Raw genomic sequence first — 24,806 nt, 5'->3', positions numbered from 1 at the left:
TTCACACCAGATGTTATCGCTCTACTTTTTATGACCTTTGATTATCGTGTGTCTTTTTACGGTCTATATAAAGACCTGTTTTTCGTACTCCACGGGGTCAGTGAGCCATTAATAGCTCTCACCGCTTCAGTGAATATCTTCGTGTATTATACAATGAGCAGCAAATACCGAGAAGTTTATTTGCGATACTTTTTAAGACCAAAACTGAGTCTCAAAAAATAACAGAAAACCTTTAAGTTCCTAATTATTATCATTTCTGGAGGAGAGTTCCAAATGTAGGGGTCAGGTCAACTGGCCAGTACATTAAGATAAAATAAATACATTCAAACAAAAACTCAATGTCGCTTGTAAAAAAATGTTTATAGTTACAAAAATTAGACTTGTAACATTGTTTCTCGTAGTCGTTTTAACGGGGACATGGTGGAGGAATTGTAAAGTTCTTGAATTTCAAATTTGAATCCATGTGATGGCTGTGATTTTAAAACTTTCGGATATTTAGGAATCTCCTGAGTCCAAGTATTTCTAATGTAATGGCTACACGAGATTCGTTTGGTCAATTATTGCGGTTGGTAGTTACGCAGGCCACATGACACCCTCATTAAAAGTCAGGCAAAGAAACAGATGAGCCTCCATAGATCGCAAGGTCTGAAATGAGTACCTTTATATTTTATTGCTAAATACTACTTTGATTTGACAACTCAAGATCACGTTTCACAGTCTATGTACATTGAACACATTGCTTTACTAAATAGTTTCTTTCTCTCAATGTTTTCCGTTTAGTTGTCTTAAGATCAACGAGCATTATTTGTATTTGTATTGTCGGGTCAAGCTATAGGCTGTCACAGCTCTGGTCAAGCTATAGGCTGTCACAGCTCGGGTCAAGCTATAAGCTGTCACAGCTCGGGTCAAGCTATAGGCTGTCACAGCTCGGGTCAAGCTATAGGCTGTCACAGCTCGGGTCAAGCTATAAGCTGTCACAGCTCGGGTCAAGCTATAGGCTGTCACAGCTCGGGTCAAGCTATAGGCTGTCACAGCTCGGGTCAAGCTATAAGCTGTCACAGCTCGGGTCAAGCTATAGGCTGTCACAGCTCGGGTCAAGCTATAGGCTGTCACAGCTCGGGTCAAGCTATAAGCTGTCACAGATCTGGTATGAAAGCAACGTGTCGTGCAGGCCAGACAGTGCTGAAAAGATTGTTACAGATTTTGACTCCGCTGGTAGAGTAGAGTCCAAGAATGGTGTAGGAAGTGATCCGTGTCTGGATTCTTACAAAAAAAAAAACAGCAGCAGCCATGAGGTTTGTGACAAACATAAAGTGTCATTGAAGATAAGAGTGCATGCTAGAGATTCGCTTCACCCAGTATATACCGTCCAGAGATTTTAAGTGACACGGCCTTATACACATGGGTATCATCTTTGAATTCAATGGTTTTATCAACGACCACATGTTGTATTAAGCATTTATAAATGGTGTCATTAAGGGAAAGATGTTACGAAACTAATGAGTTTCCATACTAATAAAAAAACCTAGCGATAGGGTAGTGTGTACGTATAGTCTATAGTCTTGTGTTATTTTGACTACCTTTATTGTTCATCAATTAAAATAATAATATATGAACTTTGGCCTTTCTAAGGGTTGCGTTAGATTGAAGACGTGGGGTTGCAGACGTGGGATTGCAGACGTGGGATTGCAGGGACTTTTTTTGACATATTTATAAAAGGGCGACGAGTTTACCTTACAGTTTTTTTTTTCTAGATAAAACCTTCACGCAATTCGATTTAATTGTATCCTGTAACTATAGATACTGCCAATTTATATATATATAATATATATAATGTGTATTTATAAAGGCTCTTTTAGTGAGGTACCTATATAGTTAAGGAAGGAGCAGTATTAATTTCTATAATCTACTACACTATATATTGTTAGGCTGTAATAGATCTATATTGTTATTCGCTGATATATTTATATTGCGTGCTGCAATAGATTTTATATGATCATGTTCGGTTGGGTCTATGTACAATATTCTTATATTTTCTTTTATGTCTCGTCGCAACAGATATATATGATTTGACTGTGATACAACTAAATGGTAAAGATGCGATAGGTCTATCATAGTTGATATTTTCTCAAATTCAGTAGTGAGTCTTACTTTGTTAGCACATTTTTATAGATAGACACGATATATAATTCTTTGAATCTCTCAATGGTAATCAATATAATCATAGATAATTAGATATACATCAGTTTTTAGTGCATGCATATTAATGTGAAAAGAATAAAAATGCTGTTTTTTTTTGTTACATTTAATGAACCTCTTTTCCTAGAAGATACCAGAAATCACGAGGCGGAACCTGATCCTATGCTTCTTGCTAGCTTAAAATTTGAGTAGTGTAGCTGAATGCTTTAGCGTTAAAAGCAGTTAGCTTAGCCAACAAACAATAACACGTTTGAGTCTGCTTTCAAATGATGACGCGAATTCCAATAGAATGTCGTTTTTTTCTTGAGGGTAATAATAGAGTCTGCTTGAGGTTTTATTTGTGACAATAATTCTACATTATAAGACAAACTGTCTGCCCCATTTTACGTTTAACACATTGACATACTCATAACTTTTTTTTTATAGATAGATAGATCCACATGGAGAGCACGCATACAGGAAGGGTCACTGATAGCAGATGCCATACACAACAGTAGTGAAAAGAAGGGTGAAAATACACCGGAGCCTGGTGATTACATATGCCCAACCTATGACCGCGGCTGCGTATCAAGGATTGACCTCTTTTAGTCACACAAGAAGTAGCAAAGGGAAACGATTGTCTCTCGAGACGTAAAATGCCACAGGCAGAGACAGATGTTTTTATAGACAATCTATATTGTTACGAATCTCACTATCCAGGCTCTCTGCAAACTGCACCATACACCACCAACTTAAAGAACTTGACAAGTCAGGGCTCCAAAATAACGTAAAGGTTTAATGTCCATAAATAACAGCCAATACTGTACAATTGGCAGCACGTAGAACAGTACAAATAGCTCTGCGATAACAAATATCTCTCCGATAACACCGTTCCGCCTTATCAAGTCTTGCACTGGCCTCTCCGTCTCGTTCCGGGCTTGCACTGGGTTCAACAGTTCGGGACTGACTTCACACACTTGGGCTCGTTGTGTCGGACTCGATCACAGACCAAGATCAAGACGCCGTTCGTCTCAACTGTACTTGACAGTACTCCGCACTGAACCGTCGTGATGCTCCGTACAGAACCACACCGTTGAACTGTGCTGTAGTCGACCGTGTTCTGAACTAGGTTTCTAGGTGGTCAGATGACTACAACTCTCGTGACGCCCCTGAGCTCTGTTCACGTCGGCGATCCTTCCCGAACTCTCTTGTTGACACTCGTCTCGGCCGATCGTCGTAACTCGTCACGGTTGACCGCTCGTCTAGCGCTGGCCTGGGGCGATTTGCGTCGGCTGACTACACACACACCACTACCCCCATTTGTGCCACCACCAGGTTTATAACAATATATATAATTCTCTTCTTCCCTCAACAGTTTAAACGAGTAGTAAGGAGTAAAGGAAAGATCACTCTGCGGATAGTCCACGAGAAAACAAGACGGGGGGAGGGGGAGGGGAGAACACGTAGTCACAAAATAGCAGGGGGCAGGGCCGTTGCAATATCACTCTTTTTGTTTTCATTTCTACCTCACGTTAAAAAAAAAAGGGGGGGGAGTAATCTACTCTGTAGTAACTATCGAAGCGACAGAGCACGTTCAAGAGTTTGGACACAATGGAAAGATCACTCTTTTATTTTTGCAACTCGGACGGAGGGAGTTATCCTAGGTAATTTAAGAGTGAAAAAAAAGACAATTTTCGTCTATATATTTCAGGAGATTGGTATGAGTTTTCAAAAGATTTCAATAATTTTCGGATATTTCCAGGACTTTTCGTATATTTTGCAAATTCAGGAAATCTCCAGGAAATCTGTTATAAGTTATAAAATGGTTTAATTTAATAATTTATGCACCTAGAATTAGCGCGGGTCCTATAAAAGTACTGGGCCCACTGCGGTCGCATAAGTTGTTGTGGCCTAAGGTTGGCCCTGCAAAATAGCGGCGTATGCTACGCCGCCTTTCGACTAGTTGTATTTATTTCTCTTCTTTCGCCCAATTGCGAAGTTAGTTAATTTAAATAGACGGATGCCTGGTCCTGTGGTATTTGCTCTGGACTGTCGTTTAGTGGACTGGGGTTCAAACCTTGCCTGCTGCCATTCCCCTTCGTCTTGTTTCTTGTTTGAGGTTTGGGCTAAGGTCTGAAGGAGCATCCAAAACGTGTTATAGAAATTTGCAGTACGCGAAAATAAATGTGTGCACTTGCGTGATTTTGCGCAGTGTGTCTGATAGTGGAAAATTATCCATAAGTAAAAAAAATAATTAATTAATCGGTGTAAACAAATACGAAAGTGTTGATTATCAAAGTTTGAAAAAAAAAATCTGCTTCGTTTTTACCACCAAAGAGAATCTAAGCGTAGCACAAAGTGATTACTTTCTAGTTGGCAACATAGATCTTTCAATATGGCGTCTATACCATTGTTTATTTCGTCTATTTATGTCAAAATAGGTTCTCGTCTTCTCCTTTTCATTGTCTTACGTTGTTTCTCTTTAGGTTCCATTATTTCGTCACCACATTTCTTCATTTTATTTTCTCTTGATCTTTTATTGAAGCTTGTTGCACAAAATGATTTGATCAAGCAGATAACGTGCATTGAGAATAAACAAAAAAAAGTTGCGCTTTCAGAAGACACAATTTATGATTTATAATTGGGATCATCCATAATTTTTAACTTATTTTGACACTTATTGATGTCAAACGGAGGTTAGCGGACAGACAGACCACACAAAGCAAATAACAGCTTTTCCCTTTTACCGGATTCTTAAACAAAAAGTCATGAACTTTTATATAGACCTTAAATCAAATATTTTATATAGACATTGCATCAAATATTTTATATAGACCTTACATCAAATATTTTATATAGACCTTACATCAAATATTTTATAAAGACCTTACATCAAATATTTTATATAGACCTTACATCAAATATTTTATAAAGACCTTACATCAAAACATTTTTATATATCTGTGTTAGGATTACTTTAAATTTTAATTACAATCTCTAAGTAGTATTTACTGTGAACTACCTCACTGGATGGGAGTGACATTTCTATTTAAAAAATGACATAAGTTTAACGATGGTATGTTCACTTTTTTTTACAGGCATAAATCTAGTAGATCACTTTGACGAGATACTGTATCATATCACAGGCAGAGACCAGCATTAGAAAAATAAACCTGAAAAAGCAATTCAATATTTCTAGGTTATATAGAAAATCTAAAGTAAAGAAAAATTAATCTTCTTTATTTCCAAAGAAATAAATATTTATCATAAAAATTTGCTTTTTACGAAGCTTGTATTAACACACTCTATCTTTCTGTCTGTCTATCTGTCTGTCTGACACTCTTTTACACAAACAAAACAAACAACATCTAAAATTAAAGTAAAGTAACGTTACCCTTTCAGACCATCCGATCTACAGGTCATCTGTTTCTTTGGCCAGCGGTTAACGGGCAGTGTGTCACGTGGTCACCACAACGACCAATCGCTTTTACTTTCCCCAACTTAAGTCAGATACCCATTAGAGTTGGGTGGACTGAAGGACGCCCTAAATATCCCTCAATACAAAATCTGTCTTCACTGAGATTCGAACTCAGGTCCCCAGGTTTGGAAGCCAAGTCCTTAACTACTCAGCCACCGCCCCCTCCCCAACAAAATCTAGACTTTAAAAAAAAAGCAAACAAATATTTTCATGAAAACAAAGCTTATAAAAGTGAAAGAACCACTCTGCAATGTATATCAATATTTTAAGAGTTATTTCCCTTTTCTACAAAATAAATTTATTTTTTACGGCATTATTAAATAATTGTTGTTGTTTTTTTCTGTTGATTCATGTGTTGTCTATGACATTGCCTAATTGTTTCAACTTGATCCGAGATTTGGGAAATGTGATAACTAACGTACCAAATATTTCCTCCCCACACAGACAGAGGGGAGTTCATCAAAGCTTTGTAATGTAGCCTTTACTCAAGCCGAGACAACTTAGAGCAGGGTCGCTCAGCCTGTGGGTTGCGACTCTTTGGGAGTTGAATGACCATTTCTCAGGGGTCGCCTAAGAACATCGGAAATTTGGGTTTTAGTGTATGTATCATAGGAAATTAGGGTTTTAGTGTACGTATCATAGGAAAATCGAGTTTTAGTGTATGTATCATAGGAAATTAGGGTTTTAGTGTATGTATCATAGGAAATTTGTTTTCGTCTGACGTTGGCGTATTGACACATTTGTAGGAATGTAGTTGACATTATTTAATATCATCCTCCATGCTTCGCCATACTTTTCACATTGTCACACAAGTGTGCTCATGAATATGGTGAATACGCAATAGAAAATTTAATAAATGCAAGTTATAAAGATAAAATTTTTATTAGCAATTTAATTATAAAAAACATTTATTTTACACTCATTACAATTACATAAACTTTTGCTGTGTTCAACTTCTTCCAATGAAAATACATATATCATAAATAAGATATAGATATTCTGATAATGATTTTGGAACAATAGCAAATTTCCAGTTACCAAGACCTATGAACGAAAAACAACGGTTGGGGGTCGCTGCCTAGTGGGAAATCGGATTAGGGTGTCGCGGCACTTTAAGGATTTAGAACCGCTGACTTAGAGGCAAAATAATTAGACGTAGTTATAGCAACTTACAGGCAAAACATCCAGTCATAGTATTGGCCAGGTTTCCAGCGATAAGAGCTGCAAAACAAATGCGTGAGATCCATTTTCTTTTCTTGGGCAGGAACGCACACATGACTCCCATATTAATAGCTGCAGACAGTATGCTGGATAAACCACAAAGTGAGTAGGTCAGGATGGCCTCAGACCTCACCTGCATGTTAATGTGTTCATAAATTTATTTCGAATTCTATCAAATTTGGAAGCTAAACAAAAATCTCTTCTATTGCACGAAGAGCTGCTTTTTTTTTCAACTGCAATATTAGGAGGCCCACTTCTAGCACTGTCAATATTTAACAAGTTTATATTCATACAATTAAGAATAAGTAAATACTATTTATTTATATTACAGTTGTGAAACAAAGACCAACCGAAATAAATCCCTGTTTGAGAGTTTGGCCTAACATATCAAGAATGACGTCATCGTTTTGAAAGGTCAACGTGGCATTAGATCCGAACTGCGTTAGGTAATTTTCATAAAGAAGTCTGTTCCTTTTCAATTCTGCCAACTATCACAAGATAAACAGATAAGGAATTCTTATTAAACTTATGTTTCGAATTTTATATGTCATTGTAAGAGAGTAACTAATACATACCCAAAAAGCATTGCCAAATTATAAACAATTTTTAGATCTATTTAAAAATAAGGCTTATTTCACAATAATTTTTTCAAATATAATGCTGATTTCACCTTCATTTTCACCTACCCCTAGTCTGTTGGACCGTTAGGGCACCGTACATGATCTGTGTACCGTTTCTCTCCATTCCTCTGTCTTTTGCATTGACTAGAATGTGTTTCTTTGACAGACCCGTTAGATCTTTGATGTTATCTTGCCATCGCTTTCCTTTTCTGCCTTTTTTTCTTTTTCCTCGTACTGTTTACTGAAGGAAGGTCTTTACGAGTCTTTGAGTTTTCGTTCCGTTTATTTATGTTTTTGGACAGTGGTCAGCAGTTATTCGTGGGTCCGTTTCGAATTTCGTCATCTGTGATGCGGTCTTTGTAGGTGATACATAGTATGCTTCCATAGTATCTCGATTCCATAGCTTTCTAATTCTGTAGTTAGTGTCCAATATTGGCAAGCATACAAGAAAGTCACCCTGATGAAAGAGTGTATCCGTCTGATTTTATTGCTGAGGGTTATGGATTTGTCAATCCAGAATGTCTTGAGTTTTGCAAGCGCTACTGTAGACTGTGCAGTTCTAGCCAGTAGTTCCGGTTCCGGCCAAATTTTGATGCCCGATGCCGACACTGTGGAGAGTTGGTGGAAACAGTGGCGCATATCTTGCAAGAGTTTCCGCAGCTCCGAGAGCTGAGGGGAAGTGTGTCTGCAGAGTCACTTGACCTGTATGAGAGCTTTAAGGCACTATGCCTAACAGCAGAGTTTCTCACCAAGGCTCTACGGGAGGACTAGCCCTTCCAGCCTGGCTACCAATTGGAGTTTATCTTAGGCCAGTAGTTCAGGTTTTGTTCCTTCGTCTGAAACGATAGCTCCGAGGTATTTAAAACTTTTCACACTTGCCAGATATTAGCCTCCATTTTAAAGCTTTGTATGCTGCTGGTCATAATGTTCTTTCTTTTCTTCGGTATTGATTTGCATACCATATGCTGCGGAAGTCGTATCTTAGCGCACTACCAAGTCTGTTTCTTCTGTCCTTGCCATACCATCGATGTCGTCCTCAAAGCGCAAGTTAACCATTCTTCTTCAAGCGAATGTGCCATTATTCTTTCAACAACTCTCTCTAATGCTTATTTATTTTTGCATCATTATTACAATGAAAGTAAGAATGTATTCATTAAATTCAGGAATGATTATATTTCAGTGGTTGAAAATTACAAATAAAATCATATTCTAGACATTTCAATATGAAACAATAACATTCTCTTTTTACTGTTAAAAGATTACCTCGACTAGATAGGTAACTCTACATTACCTTAAGAAAACCAATAATATTAGAGCTACCGAGACGAAAGCCCAAAATGGCAGCCACTTTCCGACAGTCCTCAAGCTCTACGCCCATGCCCAAAGCAACAGGATACAACAAATAGGAAGCGATGAGCTGGAAATAAATGAGAATTTCGTGTCACCTGATTACACTAACATACCAACTAATAGCACAACACACAAATACTAATTCGACCAGCGACTGACCTCTATGGAAACGTTTCGGACACCGACTCTATCCCCAAACCACTCCAGCGTCTTGTTCACCCAAGAGATTAAACAGACCAGGGCGAAGGCGCTGATAACGACATTGATGAAGGCTGATGCCATGGCTGCAGCACCCGACTGAAAGGCGTCCAAAATATTGGGGTACTTGCTAGAAACAAATAAGTCATTTAGTCTTTCAGTAATTCATTACACGAAATGCCTTACAATTAAGTTAAATATATAATCCTTTTGTTTGGTGGAGGTATAACTGAAATGTATTAGATGAACATATCGACTTCACATATTGATAGTTTAGGAAATTGTATTAAGAATTGGTACAATGCAATAAACGATGAAAGAATGTTACCCTACTAATCCAATTGGACACCTAAAGTAAGTAAGTAAAGTTACCCTCTCAAACCTTGCGATCTATAGGTCAGATGATGTAAAGGTCATCTGTTTTTGTGGCTCAAGATTAACGAGGGTGTCATGTGGTCATCACAACGATCCGCTGTCTTTACTTTTCTCCAACTAATGTTAGGTACCTATTAGAGCTGGATGGGCTTAAAGGCGCCCTGAACTCCCAAAATTAAAAAAAAATATTCACAGTCCCAGAATTCGAATCCGAACGTCGCGGGAGGAATATAAGTCTAAGTCTAAGTAAGCATAAAAAAAAGCAAGCCCTTTATAGATAGGCCTCCACGTAAGAGCAGCTCTGTTTCAGATTGAATAGGAAACATTTAAAAGGAATTAGACAACTTTCAGATTGAATAGGAAACATTTAAAATGAATTAGACAACTTTCAGATTGAATAGGAAACATTTAAAATGAATTAGACAACTTTCAGATTGAATAGGAAACATTTAAAATGAATTAGACAACTTTCAGATTGAATAGGTAACATTTAAAAGGAATTAGACAACTTTCAGATTGAATAGGAAACATTTAAAATGAATTAGACAACTTTCAGATTGAATAGGAAACATCTAAAATGAATTAGACAACTTTCAGATTGAATAGGAAACATCTAAAAGGAATTAGACAACTTTCAGATTGAATAGGAAACATCTAAAAGGAATTAGACAACTTTCAGATTGAATAGGAAACATTTAAAATGAATGAGACAACTTTCAGATTGAATAGGAAACATCTAAAAGGAATGAAACAACTTTCAGATTGAATAGGAAACATCTAAAAGGAATGAGACAACTTTCAGATTGAATAGGAAACATCTAAAAGGAATGAGACAACTTTCAGATTGAATAGGAAACATCTAAAAGGAATGAGACAACTTTCAGATTGAATAGGAAACATCTAAAAGGAATGAGACAACTTTCAGATTGAATAGGAAACATCTAAAAGGAATGAGACAACTTTCAGATTGAATAGGAAACATCTAAAAGGAATGAGACAACTTTCAGATTGAATAGGAAACATCTAAAAGGAATGAGACAACTTTCAGATTGAATAGGAAACATCTAAAATGAATGAGACAACTTTCAGATTGAATAGGAAACATCTAAAATGAATGAGACAACTTTCAGATTGAATAGGAAACATCTAAAAGGAATGAGACAACTTTCAGATTGAATAGGAAACATTTAAAATGAATGAGACAACTTTCAGATTGAATAGGAAACATCTAAAAGGAATGAGACAACTTTCAGATTGAATAGGAAACATCTAAAATGAATGAGACAACTTTCAGATTGAATAGGAAACATCTAAAATGAATGAGACAACTTTCAGATTGAATAGGAAACATCTAAAATGAATGAGACAACTTTCAGATTGAATAGGAAACATCTAAAAGGAATGAGACAACTTTCAGATTGAATAGGAAACATCTAAAAGGAATGAGACAACTTTCAGTTTCTACTCAACATCTAAAAGGAGTGAGACAACTTTCAGTTTCTACTCAACATCTAAAAGGAATGAGACAACTTTCAGTTTCTACTAAACATCTAAAAGGAATGAGACAACTTTCAGTTTCTACTCAACATCTAAAAGGAGTGAGACAACTTTCAGTTTCTACTCAACATCTAAAAGGAGTGAGACAACTTTCAGTTTCTACTCAACATCTAAAAGGAGTGAGACAACTTTCAGTTTCTACTCAACATCTAAAAGGAATGAGACAACTTTCAGTTTCTACTCAACATCTAAAAGGAATGAGACAACTTTCAGTTTCTACTCAACATCTAAAAGGAATGAGACAACTTTCAGTTTCTACTCAACATCTAAAAGAAGTGAGACAACTTTCAGTTTCTACTCAACATCTAAAAGGAGTGAGACAACTTTCAGTTTCTACTCAACATCTAAAAGGAGTGAGACAACTTTCAGTTTCTACTCAACATCTAAAAGGAGTGAGACAACTTTCAGTTTCTACTCAACATCTAAAAGGAGTGAGACAACTTTCAGTTTCTACTCAACATCTAAAAGGAATGAGACAACTTTCAGTTTCTACTCAACATCTAAAAGGAGTGAGACAACTTTCAGTTTCTACTCAACATTTAAAAGGAATGAGACAACTTTCAGTTTCTACTCAACATCTAAAAGGAATGAGACAACTTTCAGTTTCTACTAAACATTTAAAAGGAATGAGACAACTTTCAGTTTCTACTAAACATTTAAAAGGAATGAGACAACTTTCAGTTTCTACTCAACATTTAAAAGGAATGAGACAACTTTCAGTTTCTACTCAACATCTAAAAGGAATGAGACAACTTTCAGTTTCTACTAACCATTAAAAAGGAATGAGACAACTTTCAGTTTCTACTCAACATCTAAAAGGAATGAGACAACTTTCAGTTTCTACTAAACATTTAAAAGGAATGAGACAACTTTCAGTTTCTACTAAACATCTAAAAGGAATGAGACAACTTTCAGTTTCTACTCAACATCTAAAAGGAATGAGACAACTTTCAGTTTCTACTCAACATCTAAAAGGAATGAGACAACTTTCAGTTTCTACTAAACATTTAAAAGGAATGAGACAACTTTCAGTTTCTACTAAACATCTAAAAGGAATGAGACAACTTTCAGTTTCTACTCAACATCTAAAAGGAGTGAGACAACTTTCAGTTTCTACTAAACATCTAAAAGGAATGAGACAACTTTCAGTTTCTACTCAACATCTAAAAGGAGTGAGACAACTTTCAGTTTCTACTCAACATTTAAAAGGAATGAGACAACTTTCAGTTTCTACTCAACATCTAAAAGGAATGAGACAACTTTCAGTTTCTACTAAACATCTAAAAGGAATGAGACAACTTTCAGTTTCTACTCAACATCTAAAAGGAATGAGACAACTTTCAGTTTCTACTAAACATTTAAAAGGAATGAGACAACTTTCAGTTTCTACTAAACATCTAAAAGGAATGAGACAACTTTCAGTTTCTACTCAACATCTAAAAGGAATGAGACAACTTTCAGTTTCTACTCAACATCTAAAAGGAATGAGACAACTTTCAGTTTCTACTCAACATCTAAAAGGAATGAGACAACTTTCAGTTTCTACTAAACATCTAAAAGGAATGAGACAACTTTCAGTTTCTACTAAACATCTAAAAGGAATGAGACAACTTTCAGTTTCTACTAAACATCTAAAAGGAATGAGACAACTTTCAGTTTCTACTAAACATCTAAAAGGAATGAGACAACTTTCAGTTTCTACTAAACATCTAAAAGGAATGAGACAACTTTCAGTTTCTACTCAACATCTAAAAGGAGTGAGACAACTTTCAGTTTCTACTCAACATTTAAAAGGAATGAGACAACTTTCAGTTTCTACTCAACATCTAAAAGGAATGAGACAACTTTCAGTTTCTACTAAACATCTAAAAGGAATGAGACAACTTTCAGTTTCTACTCAACATCTAAAAGGAATGAGACAACTTTCAGTTTCTACTAAACATTTAAAAGGAATGAGACAACTTTCAGTTTCTACTAAACATCTAAAAGGAATGAGACAACTTTCAGTTTCTACTCAACATCTAAAAGGAATGAGACAACTTTCAGTTTCTACTCAACATCTAAAAGGAATGAGACAACTTTCAGTTTCTACTCAACATCTAAAAGGAATGAGACAACTTTCAGTTTCTACTAAACATCTAAAAGGAATGAGACAACTTTCAGTTTCTACTAAACATCTAAAAGGAATGAGACAACTTTCAGTTTCTTCTAAACATCTAAAAGGAATGAGACAACTTTCAGTTTCTACTAAACATCTAAAAGGAATGAGACAACTTTCAGTTTCTACTAAACATCTAAAAGGAATGAGACAACTTTCAGTTTCTACTAAACATCTAAAAGGAATGAGACAACTTTCAGTTTCTACTAAACATTTAAAAGGAATGAGACAACTTTCAGATTGAATAGGAAACATCTAAAAGGAATGAGACAACTTTCAGTTTCTACTAAACATCTAAAAGGAATGAGACAACTTTCAGTTTCTACTAAACATTTAAAAGGAATGAGACAACTTTCAGATTGAATAGGAAACATCTAAAAGGAATGAGACAACTTTCAGTTTCTACTCAACATCTAAAAGGAATGAGACAACTTTCAGTTTCTACTAAACATTTAAAAGGAATGAGACAACTTTCAGATTGAATAGGAAACATCTAAAAGGAATGAGACAACTTTCAGTTTCTACTCAACATCTAAAAGGAATGAGACAACTTTCAGTTTCTACTCAACATCTAAAAGGAATGAGACAACTTTCAGTTTCTACTCAACATCTAAAAGGAGTGAGACAACTTTCAGTTTCTACTCAACATCTAAAAGGAATGAGACAACTTTCAGTTTCTACTCAACATTTAAAAGGAATGAGACAACTTTCAGTTTCTACTAAACATCTAAAAGGAATGAGACAACTTTCAGTTTCTACTCAACATCTAAAAGGAATGAGACAACTTTCAGTTTCTACTCAACATCTAAAAGGAATGAGACAACTTTCAGTTTCTACTCAACATCTAAAAGGAATGAGACAACTTTCAGTTTCTACTAAACATCTAAAAGGAATGAGACAACTTTCAGTTTCTACTCAACATCTAAAAGGAGTGAGACAACTTTCAGTTTCTACTAAACATCTAAAAGGAATGAGACAACTTTCAGTTTCTACTCAACATCTAAAAGGAGTGAGACAACTTTCAGTTTCTACTCAACATTTAAAAGGAATGAGACAACTTTCAGTTTCTACTCAACATCTAAAAGGAATGAGACAACTTTCAGTTTCTACTAAACATCTAAAAGGAATGAGACAACTTTCAGTTTCTACTCAACATCTAAAAGGAATGAGACAACTTTCAGTTTCTACTAAACATTTAAAAGGAATGAGACAACTTTCAGTTTCTACTAAACATCTAAAAGGAATGAGACAACTTTCAGTTTCTACTCAACATCTAAAAGGAATGAGACAACTTTCAGTTTCTACTCAACATCTAAAAGGAATGAGACAACTTTCAGTTTCTACTCAACATCTAAAAGGAATGAGACAACTTTCAGTTTCTACTAAACATCTAAAAGGAATGAGACAACTTTCAGTTTCTACTAAACATCTAAAAGGAATGAGACAACTTTCAGTTTCTACTAAACATCTAAAAGGAATGAGACAACTTTCAGTTTCTACTAAACATCTAAAAGGAATGAGACAACTTTCAGTTTCTACTAAACATCTAAAAGGAATGAGACAACTTTCAGTTTCTACTCAACATCTAAAAGGAGTGAGACAACTTTCAGTTTCTACTCAACATTTAAAAGGAATGAGACAACTTTCAGTTTCTACTCAACATCTAAAAGGAATGAGACAACTTTCAGTTTCTACTAAACATCTAAAAGGAATGAGACAACTTTCAGTTTCTACTCAACATCTAAAAGGAATGAGACAACTTTCAGTTTCTACTAAACATTTAAAAGGAATGAGACAACTTTCAGTTTCTACTAAACATCTAAAAGGAATGAGACAACTTTCAGTTTCTACTCAACATCTAAAAGGAATGAGACAACTTTCAGTTTCTACTCAACATCTAAAAGGAATGAGACAACTTTCAGTTTCTACTCAACATCTAAAAGGAATGAGACAACTTTCAGTTTCTACTAAACATCTAAAAGGAATGAGACAACTTTCAGTTTCTACTAAACATCTAAAAGGAATGAGACAACTTTCAGTTTCTACTAAACATCTAAAAGGAATGAGACAACTTTCAGTTTCTACTAAACATCTAAAAGGAATGAGACAACTTTCAGTTTCTACTAAACATCTAAAAGGAATGAGACAACTTTCAGTTTCTACTAAACATCTAAAAGGAATGAGACAACTTTCAGTTTCTACTAAACATTTAAAAGGAATGAGACAACTTTCAGATTGAATAGGAAACATCTAAAAGGAATGAGACAACTTTCAGTTTCTACTAAACATCTAAAAGGAATGAGACAACTTTCAGTTTCTACTAAACATTTAAAAGGAATGAGACAACTTTCAGATTGAATAGGAAACATCTAAAAGGAATGAGACAACTTTCAGTTTCTACTCAACATCTAAAAGGAATGAGACAACTTTCAGTTTCTACTAAACATTTAAAAGGAATGAGACAACTTTCAGATTGAATAGGAAACATCTAAAAGGAATGAGACAACTTTCAGTTTCTACTCAACATCTAAAAGGAATGAGACAACTTTCAGTTTCTACTCAACATCTAAAAGGAATGAGACAACTTTCAGTTTCTACTCAACATCTAAAAGGAGTGAGACAACTTTCAGTTTCTACTCAACATCTAAAAGGAATGAGACAACTTTCAGTTTCTACTCAACATTTTATTCTGATCGCTCGACTTACTTTTTCTCTAAGTTCCCAATGTCTGACATTTTGTTTCGTTTCTTAAGTTTTGTTTCTGGCATTAAAAGTTTGCAGACGGTAAAGGTGGCCGGAGCAGACAGAAGCATGGCGCCAATAAGCAGATCAACAGAAACCTTTGTGAAGGATACAGTTAAAGGAGATTTAATAGAAAAAAACATTGGCTTATATCATTTGAATTTTAATCAACGTTCAGATTGTCGCAAGGTTTAGTAAAAAAAAACAAAAAACAATTCAGCCCGGAATCTATAGCTTAGCCATCTTTTAGACAGACAAATAAAAAAATAACTTTAGACAGCTAAATAAAAAATTGTTCCCAAGATCTTGCAAAACAAATTTTTAAAAAATCGCAGGAGTAAGATTGCTTGCTTAGATTTAAAGTTTGTAGTTTCAAATGTAACATTGTAAATATTTCCTTTTTAAATTACGATGAACGTGCAAATAGTTCAAATTCACTACAGCTCTCTCTCATCTTATCTACCCTTTGACTTTCGTAGTAGAGGTGCTGTGACAGTTCGACTAACCAAATCTCTTCACTTTTCCCGGTCAGCAGCTGTTCTCGGCGGGATGTCAAGAGAAACCGGTCCATTTTTGTGTACATTGTCCAGCCAGCTTTTTATTTGACGACCCTTTCTTCGTGCTCCCTTCACAGTGACTTATGCAGCGACTATTGGCAGTGAATTTTGTCTGACAGTTATGAGATTCATTATTGCAGTTTTCCAGAGATTTACACATTTACAAATTATTTTGTAACTTTGTTACGACAGAGTGCCTGCAATCAGAGAACTAGCTGGTGTGATGAAAGATATCTGTATTCCCTTGTTTAAATTAATATCCTTCTTTAAGCATACAAAGTATGTGTTACTTTTAATACTGAGAGATCAAATGTACGATTTAATAATAACATACTTACTCCTATTTGGCTTAAAATAGCCAGAAATGTGCTTCCAATAGAAGAGAAACAAGAAGTCATGATCAAAAACAACTCAGACTTGGACAAATCATTGAGATAAGGCTTGAAGGCTGTGATAGTTGCCACCTGATATAAATATAAGATATATTCAATTATGCTGTGCATTCTACAACACCTGAAAATATATCTCATGTTTCAATCACTAGTTCAGAAATTGGTCTATAACGCTTGTTATTTAACTAAGGGAATTAATAATTGTCGCGCTCTTTAAAAAAAAAAATTAACTCCCCTTTCAGACCTGGCTAACTATGGGGCAGATGTGCAAAGAATATCTGTCTCTGTGAACAAAAGTTAACAAAGGCTGCAATTGGACCATTCACGACGACCAACCGCCTTTCCCTTGCTACTGGCAAGTATACATTACAATTGGGCGGATTCATGGGCTCCCTTTCATTCCGAAATTCAAAATCCCAGTCTTCTCCGGGATTCAAACTCGAAAACACTAGGTTCAGAAGAAGCTCTATACCTCACAGTCACCAACCACCTGCTTTCAGTGAATTCTATATATCTCCAGTAATTTAGCAGATTTTTGTTTTATCCTGAGCTGTTCAAAACAAAAGTTTGTAATGAAAAATAAGAAATTGTCTTCAATTCTGAAGATTAAGGATGAGTTTCACGTGAGCCCGCAGACCTATTTGCAACCTACATATTTTGCCACACCTTATGCAGACATCTTTATCTGTCTTCAGCAAGTGCTATTCTTTGGGCTTTTAAATGTGTCCCGTGACTTTTTTGGCAAGTTGTAAACTATTGATTCCCATTGATTACAAAGGCTATATACACTCTGTCTGTCTGATACAAAGTTAGGATTTTTTTTTCCTACCATTTCCCATTCTCGGATCAAGTTAAAACTTAGCGCAATTACTTATTGAACCCGACAAGAGATATTTTTTTTTTTTTGTAAATTACCTACCTAATCAAATGTTGGTGATTAATTATTTTGTTTGATTTTGAAATGAGGGGGATGGATACTACTTTTTTTGAAATGTTGATATATAGGTTCCGGTACTCTGTGATGGATTGCCAAACTTTTATTTATTAATAAATTAATAATAAAAGTTAAAATACAAGAAAAGTAATAATTTTTCCCAACATTGAAAAAGATCCCTTACGCTGTATAGGAGTATATCGTCACAAAAGAGTACCGTACATATTTATATATATATATATTGGTTGTTGTGCGTTTGTAAGTGTGTGTGTGTGTAATTAGTACCCTTGTTACATTTTGACACGTTGAGAACAAGACACGAATCAATCCAATTAGCCAATTAGTAATGAATTACATTTGTTTTATATAGCGCAGAAAGGGAAATAGTTTTCAGATTAATGGTAGTAATAGCGGTTATTTCCCCTTTAGATAACCTTTGGTTTTAAACAAGTATTCTTTTTTCTATTGCTTGTCCAATTCTACCTACAAAATTTCATTATTTTTGTTGTTTTTAATGTTCAATATATTACCAAGAAAAATGAACAAATACAAAAAGGGAAATAAGCATAGAGAACACACTTGCAGCTACTTCTTCTGTTGTGAGACAGACTGTTGAAAAGGATTAAGATTACTCATAGGATTAACCAGAGGAGAAGAACAGGACTTACCCCTTCCATGAAGACCCCTGCTGCTACGGCCATAGACTCCACCGCAGATGTACCCAAAACAAAAGTCAATGTATTTCCTACAACATTAATGATGAGCTGCATAGCGCCACAGTAGTAGAGTACAGTCATCATGCCATTGATGAAGAAAAACAAAGGTAAGGCCTGTAACACAAGATATGAAGACCAGCGGTACATGTACATGTTTGTTTCCCTTTGGAACTGAACTTATTGATCAGTGCATTCCCTTTTTCTTACTACTTTGTCATTCTGGGCGGAATCAAAATGTGGTTGTTGTTTTTTTTAAATGCTCAAGATTAGTTCTAAAAAATATTTTATATTAGAACTAAATTTAGCTTGGTACAGAACTTCGCAATTACTCGAAGAGAAGCCTAATAATGTTTAAAATAAATTGAAAGACTATGCCAATTTCTCCGTCATTGTAAAACTAAAATATAGAACTTCAAGACAAATAATTTAAACTATTTCGCCTAAAAAATTGAAAATTAAATAGTATATATCATTGGAAATTAGGGTTTTAGTGTACGTGAATTATTTTGTTTGATCAGATGACTTTAAGATCAACTTTAGTGAAGCAAAAGTTAAAGAACGTACGCCAAAGATCAGATAATGTTCCTTGTAATTATCTCCAAATACAAGTCTGGAGCCAGCATCAGAATTCTCATTAAATTCGCTGATTCTTTCTTGGACCCAGGTCACTGAGGCTTTTCCGTATTTCCATTTCAATACATAGAGAGCCAAGAGAAACTGAAGCCCAACGCTCCAGAATATTGTGTGATAGTTGACCTGATGAGGAGAGTGATATAGTCTGTAAACATTAGCCCCCAAATAATATCTATTCTTTATAGCGCGAGTAAATGGCCTGCATTACAACATCAGAGGACAAGTCCTGACTTGGAACCTACCAAGGAAAGATGGAACTGCCCATAAATACAAGTCACCAGGATTGGATGCAGATGTCAAGCAGATTGGTAAGAATAGGGGACAGTTGGAGAAACTTGCCCAGAAGCTTTTTTCCAGGAGGAAGTGGAGGAAGTTTGTTGGTGACAAGCTTGTAGACTACTATGTACTGTATAAAACGAATTGCAGGATGAGGTAATGCATCAACAAACCTTGTGTGGAGAGTTGGAACAAAACAAGCATATCAACATGATAATCAAAATGCCAGGTATAGATCTCAGATTGTTAGGATCTGCAATCGCCTTGTCCACGATCACCCAAATCATGATACCACACATAAGTCCATACATAAGCCTGGGGGAAAAAGTTTTTTTTTACAATAATCTTGAAGCCAGAAGTCAATGTTCAAGTATGTGAATTATCCTGTTTATAAGTATACAGTTAACGTTTTATACCACTTAGAATTATTATTATTTACAATCGTGATCATAAAACCTTTCAATTAATTTAACACATTGTACTATATTTTTTATGAAAATAATTAATCTTTCTATCTATATATCTATCTATCTATCAATCTATCTATATATCTATATATTAATCTATCAATTTATCAATCAATCAATCAATCAATCAATATATATATATATATATATATATATATATATATATATATATATTTGTAGTAAATATCTTTATCTCCCTATGCAATGGAACTTCCAGGCCACTTAGAATTAAATGAGTTTTTTATTAAAGTTTGACAATTTAATAGTTCAATAAAAAAAAATTAATCTCGAGCTAGACTCTCAGCTGACCCTTATATTGAATGGTCAATATATTCTATAAGTCTAGAAAAAAGAGAATCAACTGAGGACGATGAGCGCCTTCTACTCACCACCGTGAAAAAAATGTGCAAGTTGTCAAACGTTTCTTCCAGACTAGAGTCACGTGATCAGAGCCGGTGACTAGAAAGCACAACTTTCTGAACAATTGAGCGATGAGCTTCCTGGCTACAATGATCAGACCCAATATGGTGCAGCCTAGCAGACGGTGTGAACTTTCGTCTTCAAAACTGAAAAAGAGCAGGTCTGTATTTATTGTATTTATTTTTTTTTGCCAAGGGAATCAAATAAGAAATAAGGATTTCTCACGAGGTTATGCAGTCCTAGCTTTAATCGTGTGCGTCTCGTCGCACTGGGGCGCCGTGTTGAGAACACTATTCTCTGATAACACGGACAAAGAAAGCAGCAGCTCGTTGCAGAGTTTCCCTGTCCCCGTACAGGGCTAACTCACCATACGAACCAGTCTCTTTTTCACTCAAATGACCATTGTTGGGGTGTAGTATTGCGCACTCATAAAATAAAATAGCTCTGTGGCTCTGTCTGACTATTTTTGTTCTTGTATCCCCTTCATTACTGTCTTTCCCTTTGATCTCTTTCGGAAGCCAGTTCCAGGCGATTTCCTATATGCCAGTAAAGGCAAGTTAGCACCAATGACATAGCCACCAATGTTTGTTTTGTTTTTTTTCACCAGGGTTCATGACCAATAATGACCTTTAGGGGCCCTTGAAATACAACGGGAACAAATGACTGTGACAATGTAAATGTTTAAACTTTTGAAATAATTGTTTTTGAGCATCCCATGTGTAGTTGATTTTGTTCTCTCACTGAGAAAGAGCTAGAAGTGAAGAACTAAAGCCACTTGCTACTTGGGAGGCCAGAAGAACAAAGTCTTAGTCTACAAATATTGATCAAACAGAAAGCTGATATAAACTAAGACATAATTATGGGCACAGAACTATGTTTTGTCAATGTTGAACAGGTCTCACGTATTTTTAGAAATATGTTTTTTTAAATAAGAACAGCACATACCAAACATTAGATGGAAATGTGTACTATTCATTAAATTGTTATTTAAATAAGACCTACATGAACTGAATGTCAACACACAGTGACACATACTTACGTAGGGCGTCATTTACACCGTAATGACGCTGTTGATTTTAACATGTGGAGATTCTTTCTGCTATTATTTTATATTTTATCTTATATAGTACAGAGTTTACTTCAAAAAAAAAAAAAAGATAATTATGTCCTATGCATTTTAAGTGTCAATCTTGCCTTGCATGTCAATCGATGACTTAAACTCTTCGAAATGGTCCCTGGCTGATTCAGGAACTGATTAAGTACATTTACTATGTTTTACCATTCGAGATTGATTACATAGATTACAATTTGTACAAAGCTTCATGTGATCTTCTTTAGATCAGACTTGATTAGGTTTTGTTTATTCCAAAATAGTATGAACCTGTGTATGTTTTAGACTTATTGCAGAGATAAAGCGCTGTTAAGGGACTGCTACCTGTAGCACATGGCTGCTATAAAGTAAGCCAGGTAGCCAAGTAAAAGTATCACAGACAGCAGGTAGCCCCGAGTTTTGGACACGACAAAGGCCAGTTTTCTTCTGCAGAAATCTCGACAGCCAAGAATCGCCCTTGACATGAGCCCATACTTCAAAGACGAGACGTCCTTCTCTTCTACTGTGTCATCGTCACTCCATTCACTCTTATCATCATTTAGCCGATAATCTTCGACTTCTACAACAATCTGTGGACAAAACAGATTAATTAAAGATAATCAAATGGCTTGTTATTGTTATGGCATGATTGGGAATTAGTTATTTGTTTCGGAAATAGTGGAAGTTTTGACTTACAGACAATCACGTGACTAGTAAAAACAAAACGATGTTTTACACAGAGCGAAACTTCCAGGTAGGAAGCTTGTTATGAACGTAGAGAGTTAGCCGACATTCGACGGTTCCCTTTATTGCTATCTAACTTCTTGTTCAGTATCAGCGTAGACTAATGTATATTGTTTGTTCGGCCTTTCTCCTGTGTTATTAGATTTCGTTGAGTGTTGCCTCCACAGCGTTTATCTGCACTAGAAACCGCGGAGGCGCCCAACAGTTTTCACAATTATTTTGTATTTATCCAACAAACTTAAGGGAACTGTTACAAAATATAACACAATTGCAGCTAAACCATAGGAGCTCCTCGGAATCGATCTGCCTGTCACGTGTCATAAGGGAGATTCCACCCGGAATTCTGATTGCAATAGAAAGCTATGTCATTGAAGCATTCACGTTATAATAGTTAATAAACACATTTAGCCACGTCATAATATTGATAAAACAATGAAAAATACGTATCACGTGACAGCCTTTTTGGATTACATAATTTGTATAGAGGATATATAAAATCAGGTGGCTAAATGTTGTTTGTTTACGATTAGTGAATGAGGTCCATTTGTATTTATTAATTTATGTATACTCAGAACTCAGAATTCAGCAATTTGGTTTGGGCAAGTCCGATTTAATGTTTGTCTTCCTATCTGTTGTAATAATGACTTACGGCTGTAAATTTAACTAAAATACATGAACACTTATATAGAGTTTTGTTTCAATATTGTTTTCTTTATATGACGATTAAGCTGTACAACCAATAACAGTACAACGTAGGAATTTGAAAGTCAATGTAAAATTATAATTTAAAGCCTATGGAGTGTGCCTCTCGAGAGGACTTCATCGATTAACAATGAAAAATAGAAGAAATATATAGAAACATTGAAAGTTTTTCTGTGCAGGGCATTAATAAATAAGCTTAAGATGTGCATTTCAAAGGGACGCAATTCATGATAAAAAATGCAGGACTTGTTGCATTATGGGCTGAAGATGTAAAATAGTAAAGCCTATCGTCCGCCAGACAATATATCTTGCAACAAGTAAATCATATAGTGGATATGTTCTTTGTTGAACTGGTGAAAGTAAAATGAATACTAAGGAACTCAATCGAAGGAGAGAACATTGAAGCAAAGACGAACATTTGGAGCTGGTACTTCTTCCAGTAGTGGATTAGCAACTTCAGTCTCTCGACATGTCATCTCATTGGTTGTTTCGTCTTGAACTCTGACCTCTTTCAGCTCTAATTCTTCAATGTGAAGGTCACCGTTATTGATGTTTTTTTCTGTATGAACAGGATTCTGTTCGGCCATGGAAGACATGACATCCTAGAAAACAAGAAATAACAGGTGTAGCTTGTATGTCTTATCTTATATTATACAGACGCTACTTCAAAATCTTCAAAATGCTAGGCTCGAGTCAGGACCTGATTGACCACAGTGTAAGACTGTTCAGACTGCATACTTTCTCGCCCTAAGTGCTATTAAATGTAAAGGATGCAGTAGCTACTATGATTGAATGAACAAGTTCTCTATCTCTTTCTTCACAAATACTACAGACTTTAAGCTTTTAAAAAAAAAATTAAATGCATCGATATTGAAGCATGAATGAAATCCTTCCCAGTGTGTCCACTTAGTTAACTCCGGCACGGGATACAATGTCAAGCTGCAGCAACTTATGTACATATTCACTTTTTTTTTGGTTTATTTTTACTAAAATGTAACCAAAAAAAAAATTGAAATCTTATTTTAAAAAAAAAACGTATCCATGGGAAAGAACTCCCAATGATATCTCTCAATAATGTAGAGATTGTTTTCCCTATTGCATATCAAACTAAATAATAGCCGGTAATTAATTATCGAACAGGCTAATTATTTTTTATCGATTCATGTCTTGTCTAAGCCAATGAATAATTGTGCAAGAATGGCTGAGCAGCCAATAAAGTGAATAACACTTGTTACTTGACACGAGGCCCAATCTGAATACAATCCTAGTGCATTCATTTTAAAGCAACTTTATGCGATAAATCTATTCTATGGTTCTAAACATCAAATAAACATGTATATGCTATATGTTCTTTCTTATGAACCTCAAAAAGACAAAAAAAAAACAACGCAAACCTACCAAAGGTTAGTGCTAACAAAATGTCCACTTGAAAATCACAATACATTGGAGAGAAGTGCATTTACACCCAAGGTTACGTACAATCTGTCACTACTGTCATTATATACTTCTCATGGGCATTGTTATACTAGCGGTTAGTTAAAGTATTCTTCCCTTTGTTGGCACTTTTTTGATTTTCAATATCCTGTTTATGTTTTTTTTTTTGTTACAAAGCTTATATCAAATCACTTTGTCTGGTAAAAAGTGTGCACACGTTATTTCTGGGATCAAGCTGAGACTTCGCACAATTATCGATTGGCATAGACAAGACATGAATCAATTTTTTTCAAAAATTAACCAATTTGACAATTAATTAGTGATAATTCATTATGTTTAATAGCAGCAAGTGAGACTAATACTTCAGTATTCATAGATATGGCTAAATTTGTTGGGTTTAGTCCCCTTAGATAATTGTTAACGCTATTTATCCCACACGCATTCTCCGATTTTAAAAATGAAATTTATTGTACCTAACAAAACCTGAATCAATAAACAAAAATACTACATTAGTCATTTAATTATTGGTAATTAATTATTTTGTTTCAAATCGAATAAGAGAAA

The 24,806-nt window shown here is 35.2% G+C and overlaps 1 protein-coding gene across 2 annotated transcripts; it reads right to left on the bottom strand.

The window, feature by feature from the left end:
- Positions 1-4,687: 4,687 nt before the first annotated feature.
- Positions 4,688-24,283, bottom strand: LOC106067340 (solute carrier family 28 member 3-like). 2 transcript variants are annotated; one of them, XM_056037216.1, is made up of 14 exons: positions 24,207-24,283; positions 23,225-23,410; positions 21,708-21,952; positions 20,242-20,418; positions 19,559-19,700; positions 19,041-19,232; positions 18,429-18,590; positions 16,773-16,898; positions 15,842-15,975; positions 9,007-9,175; positions 8,789-8,914; positions 7,228-7,365; positions 6,830-7,010; positions 4,688-5,351 (listed from the first exon to the last, which is right to left on the bottom strand). In XM_056037216.1, the coding sequence occupies exons 2-14, from the start codon at positions 23,402-23,404 to the stop codon at positions 5,338-5,340; spliced, it is 1,986 nt and encodes a 661-aa protein (XP_055893191.1). In that variant the 5' UTR covers positions 23,405-23,410; positions 24,207-24,283; the 3' UTR covers positions 4,688-5,337. The 2 variants fall into 2 exon arrangements, with proteins under 2 accessions (XP_055893191.1, XP_055893192.1); XM_056037217.1 differs by lacking the exon at positions 19,041-19,232.
- Between the last annotated feature and the right edge of the window lie 523 nt (positions 24,284-24,806).

This window comes from Biomphalaria glabrata, chromosome 8 (genome assembly GCF_947242115.1).
Source record: "Biomphalaria glabrata chromosome 8, xgBioGlab47.1, whole genome shotgun sequence".
Taxonomy (NCBI): domain Eukaryota; kingdom Metazoa; phylum Mollusca; class Gastropoda; family Planorbidae; genus Biomphalaria; species Biomphalaria glabrata.
Note: the sequence above shows the minus strand (reverse complement) of the source record. Positions and strands in the feature narration are given on the sequence as shown.

Coding starts and splice junctions, on each gene's coding strand:
- LOC106067340 (XM_056037216.1), bottom strand. CDS start 23,404: ATGTCTTCCATGGCCGAACAGAATCCTGTTCATACAGAAAAAAACATC. Junction 21,953..23,224: donor AAGAAGTACCAGCTCCAAAT/GTTCGTCTTTGC, acceptor TTTTGTCCACAG/ATTGTTGTAGAAGTCGAAGA. Junction 19,233..19,558: donor GTTCCAACTCTCCACACAAG/GTTTGTTGATGC, acceptor TCTCCTCATCAG/GTCAACTATCACACAATATT.